We start from the raw sequence: 18,639 nt of genomic DNA, 5'->3' as shown, positions 1-18,639 counted from the left end.
TTTTCTGTTGTCTTTCTTCCACAAGGCAGGTTAGTAAATGGCCTATGTCTCTGTCTTCATAAGGCCTAATTCCTGGAGTGTCTTAATCAATGTTCTTTGGGTTGGGAAGCACAGAAACCTGAGCAAGGAATGAGAATGTGTATAATGATTTAGGGGGAGCTCTGGAATCTGAGAGCAGAGAGTAGCTGTACTGGAGAAGAGAATGCCATCCAAGATGGTGCTTCTCTCCCACTGGCGTCATGGCCCCTCTCTGCATATCTACTCTATTCTTATTTGGGAGCAGAAATTTTCAGCTTCTTTGAGCGCCTAATAGAAAGTGGCTATCTTAAAGCTCTCCAGTTTGTGGATCATTCTAGCTGTCTTGTATACCTATTTTTTAAGATTTCTTTTATTATTTATTTATATATTTATTTTTAAAGATTTTATTTATTTATTTGAGAGAGAGAATGAGATAGAGAGAGCATGAGAGGGGGGAGGGTCAGAGGGAGAAGCAGACTCCCCACTGAGCAGGGAGCCCGATGTGGGACTCGATCCTGGGACTCCAGGATCATGACCTGAGCCTAAAGGCAGTCGCTTAACCAGCTGAGCCACCCAGGCGCCCATAAAATTTAAAAAAAAAATTTTTTTTTTAAGATTTTATTTATTCATCAGAGAGAGACACAGTGAGAGAGGGAACACAAGCAGGGGGAGTGGGAGAGGGAGAAGCAGGCTCCCTGCCGAGCAGGGAGCCCGATGTAGGGCTCCATCCCAGGACCCTGGGATCATGACCTGAGCTGAAGGCAAGACACTTAACGACTGAGCCACCCAGGTGCCCCTTATTTTTAAAATTTCTAAAGATTATTTGATCAGTTTTGTTTAAGTCAGGTGTCTGCCTGAATCCAGTCAGCTGTACTAGGGGAGGAGTAGGGCACTGTCAGAGCCATATCTAGGACTAGAAGGGGCAAGAGAGGCAGAGCTGGACAGATAGTCTAAAATATATGTGAAATACATGAAAATACAGAGATCAGGCAAAACCTAACACCCATGTTAAGAGAGAATAAGTACAGTGAGGCATGTCATAACAAGAAACAGCTCCTTGGGCGCCTGGGTGGCTCAGATGGTTAAGCATCCGCCTTCGGCTCAGGTCATGATCCCAGGGTCCTGGGATCGAGTCCCACATCAGTCTCCCTGCTCGGAAGGGGGCCTGCTTCTTCCTCTCCCTCTGCTGCTCCCCCTGCTTGTGCTCTTTCGCTCTCTCTGTTAAATAAATAAATAAAATATTAAAAAAAAAAGAAACAGTGCCTTATTTTTCTGATCCATTTTGCTTTTGAATTCTTTTAATTGACTTTCCACATGCTTGGTAGACTGTAGGAAAGGAACTCAAATGCACAGATGTAGTAGAAGGTTGCTTTTGTGTACCATTTGAAAGAAAATCTTTCATGACCATCCTTTCAACCAGACTAATTCATTGGAATCTCTGGGTTTGAGGCTCTGTGGCATTGACATTTTTAAAAAACTCACTGAGTGATTCTGATGGGCAGGCATACTTAAGAACCATCATATTTATGATGAATATGAAGGAAAATCGGGAAATAATTATTGAAAGGGAAGTTTCTATTATCGATCTACTTCCCTTATTCGAGTTTATTATATGGATATTCATTGATTTTTCTAACAAATATTTTAAGTAATTTCTGTGCTCAGGTCACTGCTCACTCACACTGCTTACTTGGAATAGTGAATAAACCAAACATGGTCCCTACCATCATGGAGTTTCTAGTACCATGAGGGAGACAAATAATCTCAAAGTGGTAAGAGCTATAATTAGGGCAAGTAGAGGGTGCTATGGGAATGTATAGAAATTAGCACTTCTGGTGAGGGATGGGCAGTCAGAGAAGGCTTCCTGCAAGTATTATTCAAGTGAGTTATGCTTAAATTGTTCTTGTTACAAATCTCAACATCCCATTCTCTTTTTAATTAGCCTAATATTAATTCATTAGAGAATTTTTAAAAAATCATCTTTTTTTTTCTCTTTAAGGTGACTCATATTCTCAATGTTGCATATGGAGTTGAAAATGCTTTCCTCAGTGACTTTATATATAAGAGCATTTCTATATTGGATCTGCCTGAAACCAATATCCTGTCTTATTTTCCAGAATGTTTTGAATTTATTAAACAAGCAAAAATGAAGGTAAGTTTCATTTTGATCCACAGTTCTTCAAAGGCAGAAATTTTAAAATACAAGTCCATTATCCAATCTATTCTTTTTGTGATGAATACAGAGAACCACTATGAAATTTCTCCTCTACCAATCGTTCATGAACTCCTACAACTTTTTAGTTCTCCAGTTTTTCTTCTCAATGAGATACATACTTTTTTTTTTTTTTAAGTAATCTCTGTGCCCAATGAGGGGCTCAAACTCATGACCCTGAGATCAAAAGTTGCATGCTCTATTGACTGAGCCAGCCAGGCGCCCCTCAATGAGATACTTACTTTTAACATTAATTTCTCATCTTCCTATGGCTTCCTGAGAAATATTAGATAAAAATCTCCACTTAACTGAATTTTCCTGTGTTTATATGTACTTAGATTTCCTTTGATGGTTTATAACCACCTGCCCTCTAACCAATATGCAAGATAATTAGGTGGAGTATGGGATAGATACTGCTGTAGTCCTTTTAATGTATTTATGAAGATTAATTTGCATTTTTGTGGATGTGGTAGGGATAGTGAATTTATGCATTTTTAAATAATAGAAAGTTATAGGGTGCTCTAAGGACTAAACGTGTATTGCTTTACTGAGATTGTATGAAAAGTTGATCAGAAGCTGTCCATCGGTCCTCTTACTTTAAAAGACCAACAGATAACATCCTTCTTCAACTTTGGTAATAGATCCAAGTCAACGCTGGGCTTCTCGGTTGGCTGTTACCAGTAATTATACCTTGAAATGATACCATTTTTAGTTAGCATATAATTCTTAGAAAATTTATGTGAGATAAATAGATGGGAGTGTGGAGGTACTTACAGAGAAAAGTTAACTCTCCTGGGGCACCTAACAATTAATGACACTCAAGATTAGAATCCAGTTTAGTTGAATTCTGGCTAATGATTTCCCTTCTACCTTTTCTCCTTCCCTTTTTTCTTCCTTTTATTTAGTAGAATTTATTGAATGCCATACGTGCCCAGCACTGTTCTAGGTGCTTTCCTTTAGATTATCTGGAAAATATAGAACTCTTCAACTCTACCATTCAGCTTTATTTAATAGCAGATATTTAGATAAAAGAAGAGGAAGAGGGTTTCTAATTGAAGGCCTAGTATTGGCCAGTATTTTCTCTTATGAAAAATTTTATGAGATCTGGATTATAACATTCCAGTGTGCCAGTTGATAGTGTTAAAAATAAACATGATCATGTTTCTGTATTAGCTGCTTCTCTAAGGAGATGTGAGATATGCCTTAAATGGTAAAAGAAAAATATAGGCATCATCCATATGCATATTCATATTCGAAGATATGTACATGTTGCAAGCAAAAAGTAGAAAGGGTAATAATTGATTAAAAGTTTCCTTGGCTTGGGTTTCCTAAAAAACAGAACCTGAGACAAAGATTAAGAGCTGGTGCCTCATTTGAGAGATTGGAATCCATGGGCAGTGAGAGTGGGAGAAAGGGAAGTGACTCAGGAAAGGATGGGAAGCCACGTGAGTTGATGTGTTTCCCTTGCTAAGCAGAATTACACAATGAGCTGACAGTGGAATAGTTGGGTGCTTAGCAGGTGTACCTGCTCTGCCACTTAAGGCATCTCCCGGCAGGGAGCACAAAGAAACTCCACTTCTGTACAGACTTGGGGAGGGAGGGAAGAGAGAACTCATCTGCCTGGCTCGCTGTCAGCTCCTGTTTTAGTGGTCAAAATTTACCCCCCAGGGAGGTAACTAATCCCACAGTTCCAGGTTACACACTCTGTCCTTCAGCAGCTGCCTTGAAGCCAAACTCAGTGGCCTGTGGACTTTGCATCCACGTTTAGAAGCAGCAGGGGAATCCAGAACTCAGGGTGTACTTGTTTATGCAGAGACCATCACACGGGAAGAGCCAGGTCTTCTCAGTAGGCCAGCAAAACTCATCAGGCCTAAGGGGGACAGTGGGCCAAGAAGTGGAGGCTGAGGTGGAGAAGCTTAGGGCCCATGTAGTGATGGCACCAAGGCAATCTGAGGAGGTACCTACAAGGTTTCTGCTACTAGATGTATTAGAATTCCATAATCTGTTCTCATTTCTCAAGCATTATGTTTTATACTGCAGTCCTAACCTCAGCCAATATTTCCTTGCCCTGAAAACTCTTTACTGTTCAAATTAATACATACTTAGTTTTAGCAATAGAATTCTTGAATTTTCTTCATTTTTTTCTAGAAGAGATCTTTTCATAACTTTCTGTGTTATATATGCAGGTTTTATTAAATGTGATTACTCAGTGAATTGAGTGTCTCAAAACTACATTTCTAGGCCCTACACTTTGTTGTTTTATCTTTTCACATACAGCTGCCAAAAGGAATCTCTTCTATTTTCCCATGTCTTTTCTCATTTTCCTCTGTACTTGTAAAACCCTGTTGTTTGGTTTCTCTGCCTTTTCTCTATGTCTGCCTCATGCATTATTTGTTAGATTTATGCCTTAAGGGACAGAAATACACACAAGAGGAAAGTGGTAGAGTAACCTCTGTAGCCTTAAGAGTTCTTTTATGAAAATTTACTTGACTCCCTTTTTTTATGGACAAAAGGTTTTGCTAATATGAAAAGGTGTATTTGATAGTCCATATTTACTTTATTACTCATTTTATTAGATGTGATTTTAAAAACATGATGTAGGTAAACTATGTCATTGTAGAAAAATTGGAAAATACGAATAAGTAAAAATTTACCCTCCTCACACCATTTAGACGTAATTACTGGTAACATTTTCATATATATTTTTTTATATATCAAACGACTCATTTAAAAAAGACCTAAACGTGGCTCAGTTAATCTGTCAAGAAATATTAATCACTTATTCTGAGAGGATATGAGGGATACATACGTACTGCTGCCCTCAAGGAGCTTGCAGTCTAGTTGAAAAGTTATTCACAACAGCGTGAGAACAAAGAATGCTTGATAAATTGGAAATACTATAACATGATTTCTATCTGCCCATAGCAAAATGGTGATTCAAATTTTTAAGAGAACACTTTCTTCTTGGGAATGGAGAACAAAATTAATTTATTTGCTTGGCAAACATTCATGGAATATCTACTGTGTGCCTAAAATAGCACCAAGGATGCAGCATACAAAGATGGCTAAGAAACCCCCTGGACCCCATCTCACTCAGAGAGAACAGGCTTCTTAGAGCAGAAGCCAGTGTTAGCTGGACCAAGAAGTGGAGCAAAGGCCTTCCAGGTGGAGGACAACAGTTAGTGTGGAAAATGTTTCTTTATAAATTTTTAAATCATTACTATTTTGAGTCCTGGAAAGGGGATATAAAGCGAATAACTTTTTTTTTTTTTTTAAGATTTTATTCCTTCATTTGACAGAGAGAGCACAAGCATGGGGAGCTGCAGCCGAGGGAGAAGCGGGCTCCTTGCTGAGCAGAGAGCCTGAGAGGGAGAAGCGGGCTCCTTGCTGAGCAGAGAGCCTGACGTGGGACTCGATCCCAGGACCCTAGGATCATGACCTGAGCCGAAGGCAGACGCTTAACGGACTGAGCCAGGCGCCCAAGCCAATAACTTTTCTGAGAATACTTTCTCTCCTTTTTATTTTAAGATTTATTTACTTATTTTAGAGAGAGAGCGAGGTGGGGAGGGGTAGAGGGAGAGTAAGAGAGAATCTCAAACAGACTCCCCGCTGAGCACAGAGTCCAGGCTGGGGCTCGATCTCACGACCCTGAGATCATGACCTGAGCAGAAACCGAGTCAGACACTTAACCCACTGAGCCACCCAGGAGCCCCTCTGGGAATACTTTCAAGGACTATATGATACCCAAAGAATAATAAAAGATAAGTCAATTCAAAGGCTATAGAAAGCAACAGAAAGGTAGCTGTTACATAAGGGTATAAGAAAGAAGAAAATAATAACATTATTAAACATGAGCTGACACTGGATGCATAGTATATAAGACTGAAAATAAAGTTAGTTTCATTTTCAAAGACATATTTTGAGTCAAAACAGAGATGAGTAGTATGTAGTCAGGAAATATTAAAAATGACATTGAATGATATCTCTTATTTAGCTTACAATTCTGGGTTTCTTTCGAACATCTGATTTGTTTTGAGATGAAAGAAGTTCCTTACTAGTTTTCATCATTTACTGTAATATGATTTTTTTTTAAACTTTTTATTTATTTATTCATGAGAGACAGAGAGAGAGAGAGAGAGAGAGAGGCAGAGGGAGAAGCAGGCTCCCAAGGAGCAGGGAGCCTGATGCGGGACTCGATCCCAGGACCCTGGGATCATGACCTGAGCCGAAGGCAGACGCTTACCCATCTGAGCCACCCAGGCGCCCTGTAGTACGATTTTTAAATGCCTCTAATCTCATAAAAATGAGCTATTACACAAAGTGAGAAAAGTTGCATGTATGCATAGTGAGTATTGGTGTTAGCCCATCCTATACAGAATCAGTTAAAATTTGGAAATAGTCATATATATAAGGAAACAATTGAAATTGTCTTTTTTGATAATGAGGATTTTCAAAATATTAACTAATTTTATTGTGAATCATTTGGTTTTCTTGAAATGAGAAGCATTTGCAAATTTATTGCAATAGATTAGGAAAGGAATTTTGCAACAGATTTATAATTGTGAGAGAACTGCCTTGCAAAAGTGGAATAATCCAATGAGTCCTAAGTATGGTATTGTTAATCTATGCTTTGGGTAGAGAGTTTTCAGTTTAGTTTTTATTTTGTCCCCCTTCCCCTTTCCCATCTTTCTTTTGTGTTGTACCAAAAGAAGAATCGGGAAATGAAGTAATTAACCAGAATGTGTAATTCTGTAGGGTTCACTTCATTTCATCTAGATCATTAACTTTTTAAAAGCCTGAGATAAGCCAACCTATATCAGTGCTGTTCTGTCAGCTCCATCATTTCATTATTAATGCAGTATTACCCCCATCAGCATTGGTCTTGCACTGTGTCCCTCTTCACTTGTAAAGTATCATTTGCAAGTTAACCCAAACATTTTTCATTTATTGACCTGATCTAAGGTATCTAATTGCCTTTTCTACTTCACATTGTCATGAGCTGTTAGTGTCATCTTTTTACTACCTCATAAATGTAACTATTTTTTAAGTTACTTCCTTCCAGAATGAAGTATATACAAGGGTAGAAAATTTTTTCCTTGCTGGCCATTTTACACATAGATTACCAAGCCAGTGGACACTAGTTTCTTTACAGGAACACTGCGTGTACCTATGATGTCTCGGTCTTTCTGGTCCGTCTTATGATTGTCATTCTATTTGTTTCCACATATATTACCTGTGATTTTTCTCTTATTTTTGGATGTGTATCTCCTAAGTTTACTAGGCTTTTATATGTACTTTACTATATTACTTCAGTTTAATAAAAGATACTTTTCCAGAATTCTAAATACATTATCAAGGCATTTCAATCCCTGGAGGGTAGGAACAGAAGTTGGTTGATTGATTAATTGATTTTTTTTTCCATTCATTGCTTACAAGGAATTGTATTTTGGTGATTGAATACATTGAATCAAACAAATTGATAAAAGGAATATTTTTATAATTTCAGGTAGTATAAGAATGTACAAGTGATTTAATAACCTTTCGAAGTGAATAATGGAGATTTTTGATTGATTTTATTGCAGGATGGAGTGGTTCTTGTTCATTGTAATGCAGGAGTTTCCAGGGCTGCTGCAGTTCTAGTAGGTTTCCTGATGAATTCTGAAGAAATCTCATTTACCAGTGCTTTCTCTTTGGTGAAAAATGCAAGGCCTTCCATATGTCCAAATGCTGGCTTCATGGAGCAGCTTCGTACATACCAAGAGGGCAAAGAAAGCAATAAGTGTGACAACATACAGGAATTAGAAAGGGGTGACAGCTCATGAGTTACATTCCAGCAGATAAAGGACAACTGTAATTTCTGAATTGGCCCCTACAGCCACCCGTCCCCTTTTTTGAAGAGCAGACTACTAAAAACTTCCTTTTGTCTTGTGTTTTTCAAGTGGAAATGGAGGTTAATTGATTGTCTTGAGCTAGTGTATAAACACATTTTTAAATTATATCATTTTCTCTTTGGTATTATAATGTGTGATTGAATGCTTCTTTAATTTGCTAAGAGGAGGTAATGTATTACCAATAATTGATTTCTGTAGAAGAAAAAGATTTAATTCAAAATCTTTATTAGAGCATGAAAGGATTTTTTCTATTCCAGCAACCATTTCCATGAAGGAAAAAACTTGAAGTGCTACTTGACTTACTATTTCAGAGGGAGGTAAATTTCTTTGTAAAGAATTTGAGATTAAAAACTAATACCTTAAACCTCCCAAAGAGATAACCCAAATCTGAAGGTTGACACAATATAGGCATACCTCATTTTATTGCACTTCACTTTTTGTGCTTTGCAGATGTTACGTGTTTTACAAATCAAACTTGGCATTCCTGCATCGAGGAAGTCTATTGGCACCATTTTTTTCCAATAGCGTTTGCTCACTTCGTGTCTCTGTGTCACATTTTGGTAATTCTCACAGTCTTTCAAACTTGTTCATTATAATTGTATTTGTTATGGTGGTCTGTGATCAGTGATCTTTGATGTTACTATTGTAATTGTTTTGGGGTGCCACGAACCAGACCCATATAATACAGTGAACTTAATTGATAAATACTGCATGTGTTGTGACTGTTCTACCAGTTGGCCCTTCCCCCATCTTCCCCTCCCCTTGGACCTCCCTTCTCCCTGAGACACAACAATATTGAAATTAGGCCAATTAATAATACTACAATGGCCTCTAAGTGCTCAAGTGAAAGGAAGAGTCGCATGTCTCTCACTTTAAATCAAAAGCTAGAAATGATTAAGCTTAGTGAGGAAGGCCTGTCAAAAGCAGAGATAGGTCGGAAGCTAGGCCTCTTGCGCCAAACAGTTAGCCAAGTTGTAAATGCAAAGGATAAGTTCTTGAAGGAAATTAAAAGTGGTACTCCAGTGAACACACGAATGATAAGAAAGCGAAACAGCCTTATTGCTGATATGGAGAAAGTTTTAGTGGTCTGGATAGAAGATCAAACCAGCCACAACATTCCCTTGAGCCAAAGCCGAATCCAGAGCAAGGCCCTAACTCTCTTCAATTCTCTGAAGGCTGAGAGAGGTGAGGAGGCTGCAGAAGAAAGGTTTGAAGCTAGCAGAGGCTGGTTCATGAGGTTTAAGGAAAGAAGCCGTCTCTGTAACATAAAAGTGCAAGGTGAAGTAGCAAGTGCTGATGGAGAAGCTGTAGCAAGTTATCCAGAAGATCTAACCAGGGTAATTGATGAAGGTGGCTACACTAAACAACAGATTTTCAATGTAGATGAAACAGCCTTATATTGGAAGAAGATGCCATCTAGGACTTTCATAGCTAGAGAGGAAAGGTCAATGCCTGGCTTCAAAGCTTCAAAAGACAGGCTCACTCTCTTGTTAGGGGCTAATGCAGCTGGTGACTTTAAGTTGAAGCCAATGCTCATTTACCATTCTGAAAATCCTAGAGCTCTTAAGAATTATGCTAAATCCACTCTGCCCGTACTCTATAAATGGAATAACAGAGCCTGCATGACAGCACATCTGTTTACAACATGGTTTACTGAATATTTTAAGCCCACAGTTGAGACCTACTGCTCAGAAAAAAAGATTCCTTTCAAAATATTACTGCTCATTGACAATGCACCTGGTCACCCAAGAGCTCTGATGGAGATGTACAATGAGATTAATGTTGTTTTCATGCCTGCTAACTCCACATCTGTTCTGCAACCCATGGACCAAGGAGTCATTTCAACTTTCAAGTCTTATTATTTAAGAAATACATTTCGTAAGGCTATAGCTGCCATAGATAGTGATTCCTCTGATGGATCTGGACAAAGTAAATTGAAAACCTTCTGGAAAGGATTCACCATTCTAGATGCCATTAAGAACATTCGTGATTCATGGGAAGAGGTCAAAATGTCAACCTTAACAGGAGTTTGGAAGAAGTTGATTCCAGCCCTCATGGATGACTTCGAGGGGTTCAAGACTTCAGTGGAGGAAGTAACTGCAGATGTGGTAAAAATAGCTAAAGAATTAGAATTGGAAGTGGAGCCTGAAGATGTGACTGAATTGCTGCAATCTCATGATAAAACTGTAATGGATGAGGAGTTGCTTCCTATGGATGAGCAAAGAAAGTGGTTTCTTGAAATGGAATCGACTCCTGGTGAAGATGATGTAAAGATTGTCGAAATGACAACAAAGGATTTAGAATACTACATAAACTTAGTTGATAAAGCAGCAGCAGGGTTTGAAAGGATTGACTCTAATTTTGAAAGAAGTTCTACTGTGGGTAAAATGCTATCAAACAGTATCTCATGCTACAGAGAAATTGTTCATGAAAGGAAGAGTCCATCAATGCGGCAAATTTCATTATTGTCTTATTTTAAGAAATTGCCGCAGCCAGCCCAACCATCAGCAACCACCACCCCGATCAGTCAGCAACCATCAACATCAAGGCAAGACCCTCCACCAGCAAAAAAATTACGGCTTACTGAAAGCTCAGATGATGGTTAGCATTTTTTAGCAATAAAGTATTTTTAAATTAAGATATGTACATTGTTTCTTTAGATATAATGCTATTACACACTTAGTAGACTACTGTATAGTATAAATGTAATTTTTATATGTACTGGGAAGCCACAAAATTCACTGGACTCACTGTTGCAATATTTGCTTTATTGTGGTGGTCTGGAACTGAACCTACAATATCTCTGGGGTAGGCCTGTATTTATATAGTGGTTACAGTATTCACAAAGTTTTTATGTCTTTTTATGAAAATGTACCTACTTTTCATTTTTATTTTTAACTTAATTCTATTGCCTGTATTTATTTTTTATTTTTAAAACTTTTGTATAGATGTTCTCTCTTATGTGATTGTGAGCTTATGGTTCTTTTGGTGATCTGGTCTCTTATAGTAGGTGTTTCATATCCTGGGTCCCTAGCCTTCTGTTTTTGGGTTACATGTCATAATTTTTGGTCTCCTTGGATCTGTGGGAAAATATTTTGCACTGAAAGATCATGCTTTAGGTGTGATTTGTTCAAATCTCTTTTCTGGTTTGGTATTCTGCTAGAGAATGTATTTTTAAGGAAAGAAGACTTATGGTTTTGTAGGAAAATTTAAGTACTTTGTTAGAAAGCCTAAAATCATAATTTTATCTCTGGCCAGAGGCTTTGAATAGTTTTCTTTTCTTTCTTTTTTTTTTAATTAAGTTTCCATATTGGCAAGGCTAAACTCTGTACATTATAAATTTGCTTAAAGATATTGCTTGAATTATTCAGAATAAAGTGTACTTAAAATTAATTATAGTAATTAGGATAGAATTTAATAGCTTTCAAATAGTCTTTCATGACTTAGAAAATTTCATTGCCATCTAGATTTTATTAAGAAAGTCTTGAGCGCTTCTTAAATACACATTCTAAAGAGCAAGCATATTCCTATGTGTAAGTTGGAAAGAGCACATTGAGTACCTCTGTGTATTTGAGAAGGCAGGCTTTCTTACACTGCCATGATCAAAAAGTAGAAATGATAAATGCAAATATTTGCATTTTGAGAGTGTTTATAGCTTGACAAGATGCCATCACATGCAAAGCTATGGACTTTGCTTCTCTTGAGAAGCAGCATAAATATATGTAATCAAGCTACAGTGAGCTCTTTGAAGCAGACCAAGGAGACAGAATCTTCTCAAGTATGAGACTGATACATAATGTCTTTATGGTCAGTATTGGTGAGGGTTTGCTAAGTGAACCTTTTCGATTCACATGAAAGCATTTATTTAAATACGTTTTCTTTTGCTAGCTGCTCTTTAGTTTTTAGCCATTAAATGTTTTGACATGAAGCCTTGACTAGAACTTGTTCATAATGGATAGTATATGATTTATGTCTCTGGTTTGTGTGCTTTGTTGTTGCCTGTTATCTGGCCATGGGGCAAACATATCTTCTGTATCATCTACAGAAGTACTTTGAACATCAGTATTGTTTTATCTTAAATGATAGTAATTTGCCGTATCTAAAATAGATAAATAGATCAGTGAATGTAATTCAGGCTTTTAAATTAGGGGAACTATATAAGGCAATGGTGTGTTATATATATGTGTGTCATACACACACACACACACACACAGTATTTTTCTTGTGTGTCCCATGGATATGTCACTCTGTCAGACCTCATTACTTATAAGAAGAAAACTGTTTCATTATGATCCTCTGTCTCCTGTTTTAAAAATTAAAAAAAAAAATGTATACCAAACATAGGTCTGTTTTGAGGTGAGGAAAAATGTTTCAAGGAGTTTTTGCCTCTGTTTTAAAATAGATTTTTTTCTACCGTTTTTAAAGGGAAGAGGAATGAAAATATCATTTGCTTTTAAACAATGAAAAGAGATCTAGAGCCTTCCTAGCAAGCTGAAAAAGATGAGTAGAACAAAGGTACTGGAACATAAGATAAAATTATATTTATTTGAGGTTGATATTTTTTAAATGTTTTGCTAACTTTGTACTTTAATATAGGTTTGTGATTACCTATAATTTGAATTGAAAGTTCAGGAAGTATTTAAATTTTTGGAAAACAAATATTTTTCCTAGTTTCTTTTGGGCAAAATTTAGACCGTTATACTAACTCAAAGCCAAAGATTTAAGGGAAAATGGAGTGTGGTATTTAAAATTGTTATTGCAGTTTTTTGCATCTCTTCTTCCCTTTTGAACCTGATTGAAATGTATGGATATAGAACTTGGAAATTTTTTTGCATGTGACATAGGGAACCTACTTTGATTCTGATGGATAATTTCAGTGGTGGTGGGGAAATTTTCTGAATTTGTCAGTGTGATTATTAGTAACTCAAATGGTTCAAATGTATAAAGTAATTTCTCCAAATATTCAAAATGTAGCAAATATAAGTCAGAGTATTTTGTCTTATGGTATTACTCTGAGTTAATGAATTAACACCTCTATAAGCAAAACCGTGGTACATTTTAAAACAACAGAAATACAGCATAATGAATTATAGTTGATCCTTGAACAACACAGGTTAGGGGCATCAACTCCCACATAGTTAAAAATCCATGTATAACTTTTGACTCCCTCAAAACTTAAGTACTAATAGCCTACAGTGGACCAGAAGCCTTACGGACGGATAAGGTAAACAGGTGATGCATTATGTACTGTATTCTAACAATAAAGTAATCTAGAGAAAAAATGTTATTAAAATCATAATGAAGAGAAAATACATTTATGGTACTGTACTGCAAAAAATCTGCATGTAAGAGGGGCCATGTAGTTTAAGCCCATTTTGTTCAAAGGTCAACTGTATTTGGCTTGCTAGGTGACTCTAAATAATTTTTATGCCCAAAGGATCCTGAACATATTTAGTCATTCTGTAGTTATTGAAGAATTTAAACAAGAAGATTTTAAAGTTTTATATTCTTACAATACATATAGTGGCATTTAAAGTTAACAAATTTATGGTTTGTTTCCATTGATATACTTTTAAAAATAACTTATAGTTAGTTTTCTATTTCAAGTGACTCTTTGACCTACTTATTTTGTATCCATATTTATAATGTACCCTTAATTGTTTCTAGGTATTGATAATACTTTAATAAAAATAATACATATACTATTTTCCCCTATTAATATCTATTTCTTTGAGGCTATTTGTTTTAAAAGATTTACTACTTATTTGTTGTCAAATTCTGGGTTAAACCCTCTATTAGCAAGGCACAAAATTATACATTTTGGAATATAAGTTAGTTAAAGGTCTATGGAGATTTGTTGTGCCGGCTACTTCAAGAAATGAAAAACTAAAGGTCTTAAAATTGGCATTACTGTGGATAAATTGGCAGTGGGAATTCAATAGAAAATTCTAGTATTTTTAAATCAAGAGAATATGCTGAATTACTCTTAAAACTACTGACAGCATTGAGATTATTTGGACACAGTCTGGCCCCTACCTCCCATGTTCACACATTATTACTTCTCTGACCTCATTGCTGCTGCTTTCTCCCTCACTCTCTGCTTCAGCCACGCTGGCCTCCGCTGTTGCTTGCATACACGTAATCAAGACTCTATGGCATTACTTCCCCAGCAGAAACATCCGATCTGTGCCCAAGTGTTAAGTCTTAGTAAAGCCTTCTCTGACACCTTATTCAAAATTACCCCCATCCCTAACACTTTTATCTCCCTTTCCTACTGCATGCCCTCATTATCACCAACGTTCTATTTATTTTACTTCCATACTTTGTTGTTTTTTCCATCAAAACTTGGGCTCCCGGGGCACCTGAGTGGCTCAGTTGGTTAAGCGACTGCCTTCGGCTCAGGTCATGATCCTGGAGTCCCGGGATCGAGTCCCGCATCGGGCTCCCTGCTCAGCAGGGAGTCCGCTTCTCCCTCTCCCGCTTTCCCCTCTTATGTACTCTCTTTCTCTCTCTCTCATTCTCTCTCTCAAATAAATAAAAATCTTAAAAAAAAAACAAACTTGGGCTCCCAAACAGGGCAGAGATTTTTACTATGTTTTTTATGTATACCAGTGTGTATCCCATTGTAGTCTTTCAAAAATTGCATGTTAGAAGAAAGGGAGGGAGGAAGGAAGGGGGGAAATTGTTGCATGCTGGTCGTTGTGGCAGTTTAATACTAGCCACTGCAGGTTTCAGTTCAAGCTCTGGCAAATGGTCCACCCTGTACATCGGCAGCCACATCTGATAGTGCATGAAGGTGACAGTTTGGAATGATAGGTCTGAAACAGGATCCATGTAGGACTCAGCAGCAGCAAATATGAATGCCTTTTACCCAAGGTAAAGTCTTCTACCAAAATTATTTAGAAATCAAAACATCAGCAAGAGTATTCAGTATATGGTATTTTGCATTCACTCATGATACAAAAACAATGGTTTATGTGCCGATTATCAATTTATTGTCTCTCAGCTCTAAACCCACCCACCCTTCATTGCTTCTGCAAAAAGGAGGATGGACCATTGAAGGATTTTTTTCCTTTGACAACTGGTATGCTGCTGAGTTTTGTCAGTGGAAGGCACTGTGTTGGAGAGACCTTTCAGGAGGAAGGTCTGATCTGCTCCCGAGGTGGGCTCCTGCAGTACGGACTGTTCTCTGGCGGTACAGCCAGGGTCCCATGGTGCTCACAGCTTCTCCGCCACCTGGTCTTGTGGTGCGGGTGGCTTCTCCAGCGCTTGGCTCCTGTAACGCCCAGGGGCCAGCAGCTTCTCAGATAATTCCCTGGGGTGGTTTCGTAGTAGTACCTATGGTGAGACATCTCCCTGTCGACAGCTTTGCCTGGCGTCCTAGAGAGTGACCTCCCAGCAAGTTCTACCAGTCAACATCACAGCACTATCTCTGCCATCCAGTGAGCCATGGCTTCCCTCTGCAACAAGATTCAGATTGCAACCCCGGGAGTGTTCTTCCTTGAACTCTCAGCCCCACGCGTGGTGGCTGCTCTTTTATCTGCTCTTCCTATGTTGTTTAGTTCTAAACAATCGCTCATTACTCCAATCCTGTTATAGTTAATAAACCTTTATTAAACTTCCCTGTTCAAATTAGTGTGTGGTTTATCTCTGCTGAATGGATCCAGGCTGATCCAGCCTATAGTGTACAATTATTTTAGTAATGGTTAGTGTGGAGTATTTCTAACAGCAGTTCAAGTTATGTTACAATCATGCAGATTATCATAATAACAGCTCAAATTGCAATTAGTGTTGGAATATTTTTGAGGGTTTAATTCTATCAATATAAATGGTGTCCGATGTAAGAATATATATGCAATGACCTGATTTTGTTAATGCTTGTTATCTACAGAGCGATGAATTCTTCAGTTAAAAAAAACACACAAATAGTACAATTTGCTTTTATTCTTGTTTTTTACCCACTCTTTCACTTGCATATCAGCAGGAGAGGAAATGTGTTCCATTGCTTGCACTCTCTAAGCGCCCATTCCCCTCTTTCTATAGTTCAGTTCTTCTCCTTAATTTGTGAATTACTTAATAATCATTGTAATTACTGCTGTGCAACTTCATGAACTCTGAGGGGTAAATGAAAACAGATTATGTCTTGCCACTAGAGATTTGTTTATATATACTTTTTATAAAAGCAAATGTGTTTTTTCTGAAATAAGAGCCTGAGCTCTGAAGTCAGATTGTCTTAATTTAAATTTCTACTCCATTGCTTGTGTGGGTAAGTTAACATCTCTAGGCCTCTTCATTAAGTTGTTTTAAAGATGGGAGATAATATAAGCTAATCTTTTAGTACAGCACCTGGCACATTGTTCTCAGTAAGTATTAGTTACTATTATTAAAGTAGTAAAAGTATAGTAGTTACTGGGGTTGGATCCAGCTGGCAGCCTCATCTGATAAACTACTCCCTTAGAAATGACTAGAAAGATAGATAAATACATAAATCTTCAAGAGCACAGTAAAGCAAGAAACAATGTCACCAGTAGAGTAGAAGTTTTGAGCAATTTCTGAAAAATAGAATGTGGATTAAGGATAAAAGAATCCATAAATCGTGTATACTTAGGACTCCTTTGGAGATGGAGTCATTCCAGAATTGCTCTAAGCTGAGGCTGTGGATGGATATTGTCTGGGGACAGTGTGTTGGTGTGGGCTGGGTATAAGGGTTGGGAGGTGAGTTGGGCATTTGGCCGGCTCCTCCCCGCTTTTGCTAAATAATCAGCAGTGGGGGGCTTTAGCCACTAGTTAAAACAGGGATGTAAGTGCTTTGCCTAGTGAGGCAGATAGCTACTGAGAATACAGGAGCATTTCCTCTACTCCCCCCATTAAAAACACAAACTCCCCAAATGCCCCCAATAGTAATTAGCATCATTCAATAGTGTGGTTTTCATGCAAAGAGAGACAAATAGATCAGTGGCAGAGAGTAGAGTACAAAACAACAGACCCCGGTGTGTGTGAGTATGACTTCTCTAGTTTTGGTCACTGATAGATGCATTAGGGCAACTCAAAGTTAAATGCTTTCCCAGGAGCCTCATCACATTACTTAGAGTCTCATATTGTACTTGTAATTATAATTTTTTTGATCCTGCTTTTTTCACATCTCCATCTTGCACTTTTTCTTTGCCCCCCTCAACCTAAGTAGAATTTAAAACTAGGGGGGAAGATGGCTTACTCAAAAAGGAATTAAAGATAATTTAATAAAGGGTCAGTTTACAAAGGTGTGGACAGAGGGGACATTCAGGAGATGGAGAAGCACCTTGAATAGAGCAATAGTAGACAGCCATTGCAACCACTTGGACAGAAAGTCGGGTGGGTAAGAGAAGTTACCAGAACATTGGGAAACTTGTAGCCATGGAGAGGTCCTGCTGGATAGGAGGGAGCAGTGGCCTTAGGTAGAGGCACACAGCCATTGCCAAACTGTGGCCTGACAGGGAGGGAGCCCTGGAATTCTCTTTCCTCCCCTCCGATCTCTTTCCTGTGACTTTAATTGGCTGACTCAGCTGGAAGCAGGAAGTCAGTGGAACCCAAGATGACACAGTCTTTAGATCTCCTGAGGTGTGCGGCAGAACAGAAAAAGATAGTAAATCTATAGGATCCAAGAGAGAATATCTAGCATGCTAAACACTGCAGATCATTTGGGATCTTGATTCTGCCACCCACCATATTATTATTTTTGGTTTCATAAAATCTGTGAACTTCGTAAGAATGCTATGTCTATCTTTATTCAGGTTATTGACAAAAAGAGTTGGAGTGTCTAGGATAGAGCAATTCTGCATATTACTACATATCATTAGACACAGCTCTCTTAGTTGAATTTTCCTTTTCAAGTTAATCAACCATTTAAACAATTGTAATCCCTCCCCTAAGTAAACTCTTTTGTACGGTTTACAAGGCTAGTGTGGTGTTTTGTTTTGTTTTTTCTTTCCTATGCCTTACTTTTCTCCATCCAGCAACCTAGTAATTCCATCACTGAAAGAAGTGGTTCTTTATCGGCCATGACTTCATAAAACAAAGTTTTCTCTGGTGTATCCTTTCTATAAGTGCTCAGAAGCAAAAAGATTTATAAACTTTTCCCAGGATTCGGAAATATATAATTTCCCATAACAATAGCTTTTTATGTATAATTTACAGCATTCTCATTTAACCTTTTTTTTTTTTTTAAACTGATATGATGGGGTACCTGGGTGGTGCAGTCAGTTAAGCCTCCGAGTCTTGGTTTCAGCTCATGTCATGATCTCAGGGTTGTGAGATAAAGCCCAGAGTCAGGCTCCCGCACTCAGCAGGGAATCCGCTTGGGATTCTCTCTCCCTCTCCTTTTGCCCCCCACCCCCGGTCTAAACTAGCCAATTAACTAACTAACTAAATAAATAAATAAATAAATAAATAAACTGAGATAATAATGGCCTATCTTCAGCTGTATGGCACTCTCACAGCATGCCTCAAATATGACTGATCTGACTTTGGGGACATGATTCG

At 37.9% G+C, this 18,639-nt stretch overlaps 1 protein-coding gene across 3 annotated transcripts in view; it reads left to right on the top strand.

The window, feature by feature from the left end:
- DUSP19 (dual specificity phosphatase 19) overlaps positions 1 to 15,753 on the top strand; it is a 29,847-nt gene extending 14,094 nt beyond the window's left edge. The window contains exons 3-4 of one of the 3 annotated variants that reach the window (XM_073881604.1): positions 2,136 to 2,170; positions 15,488 to 15,753. In XM_073881604.1, coding sequence (XP_073737705.1) covers positions 2,136 to 2,168 — 33 coding nt within the window. In that variant the 3' untranslated portion in view covers positions 2,169 to 2,170; positions 15,488 to 15,753. Of the gene's footprint in view, positions 1 to 2,017; positions 2,171 to 7,812; positions 8,053 to 15,487 lie in introns of those variants that run through there. The other 2 variants (XM_025849015.2, XM_073881599.1) reach the window with 2 other exon arrangements.
- Positions 15,754 to 18,639: the final 2,886 nt, after the last annotated feature.

The sequence above is a fragment of the Callorhinus ursinus genome, unplaced genomic scaffold, assembly GCF_003265705.2.
Source record: "Callorhinus ursinus isolate GAN/ISIS: 27379988/994484 unplaced genomic scaffold, GSC_fseal_2.0 scaffold2, whole genome shotgun sequence".
Lineage (NCBI taxonomy): Eukaryota > Metazoa > Chordata > Mammalia > Carnivora > Otariidae > Callorhinus > Callorhinus ursinus.
The sequence above is the reverse complement of the archived record's forward strand: the minus strand, read 5'-3'. Positions and strand labels throughout refer to the sequence as shown.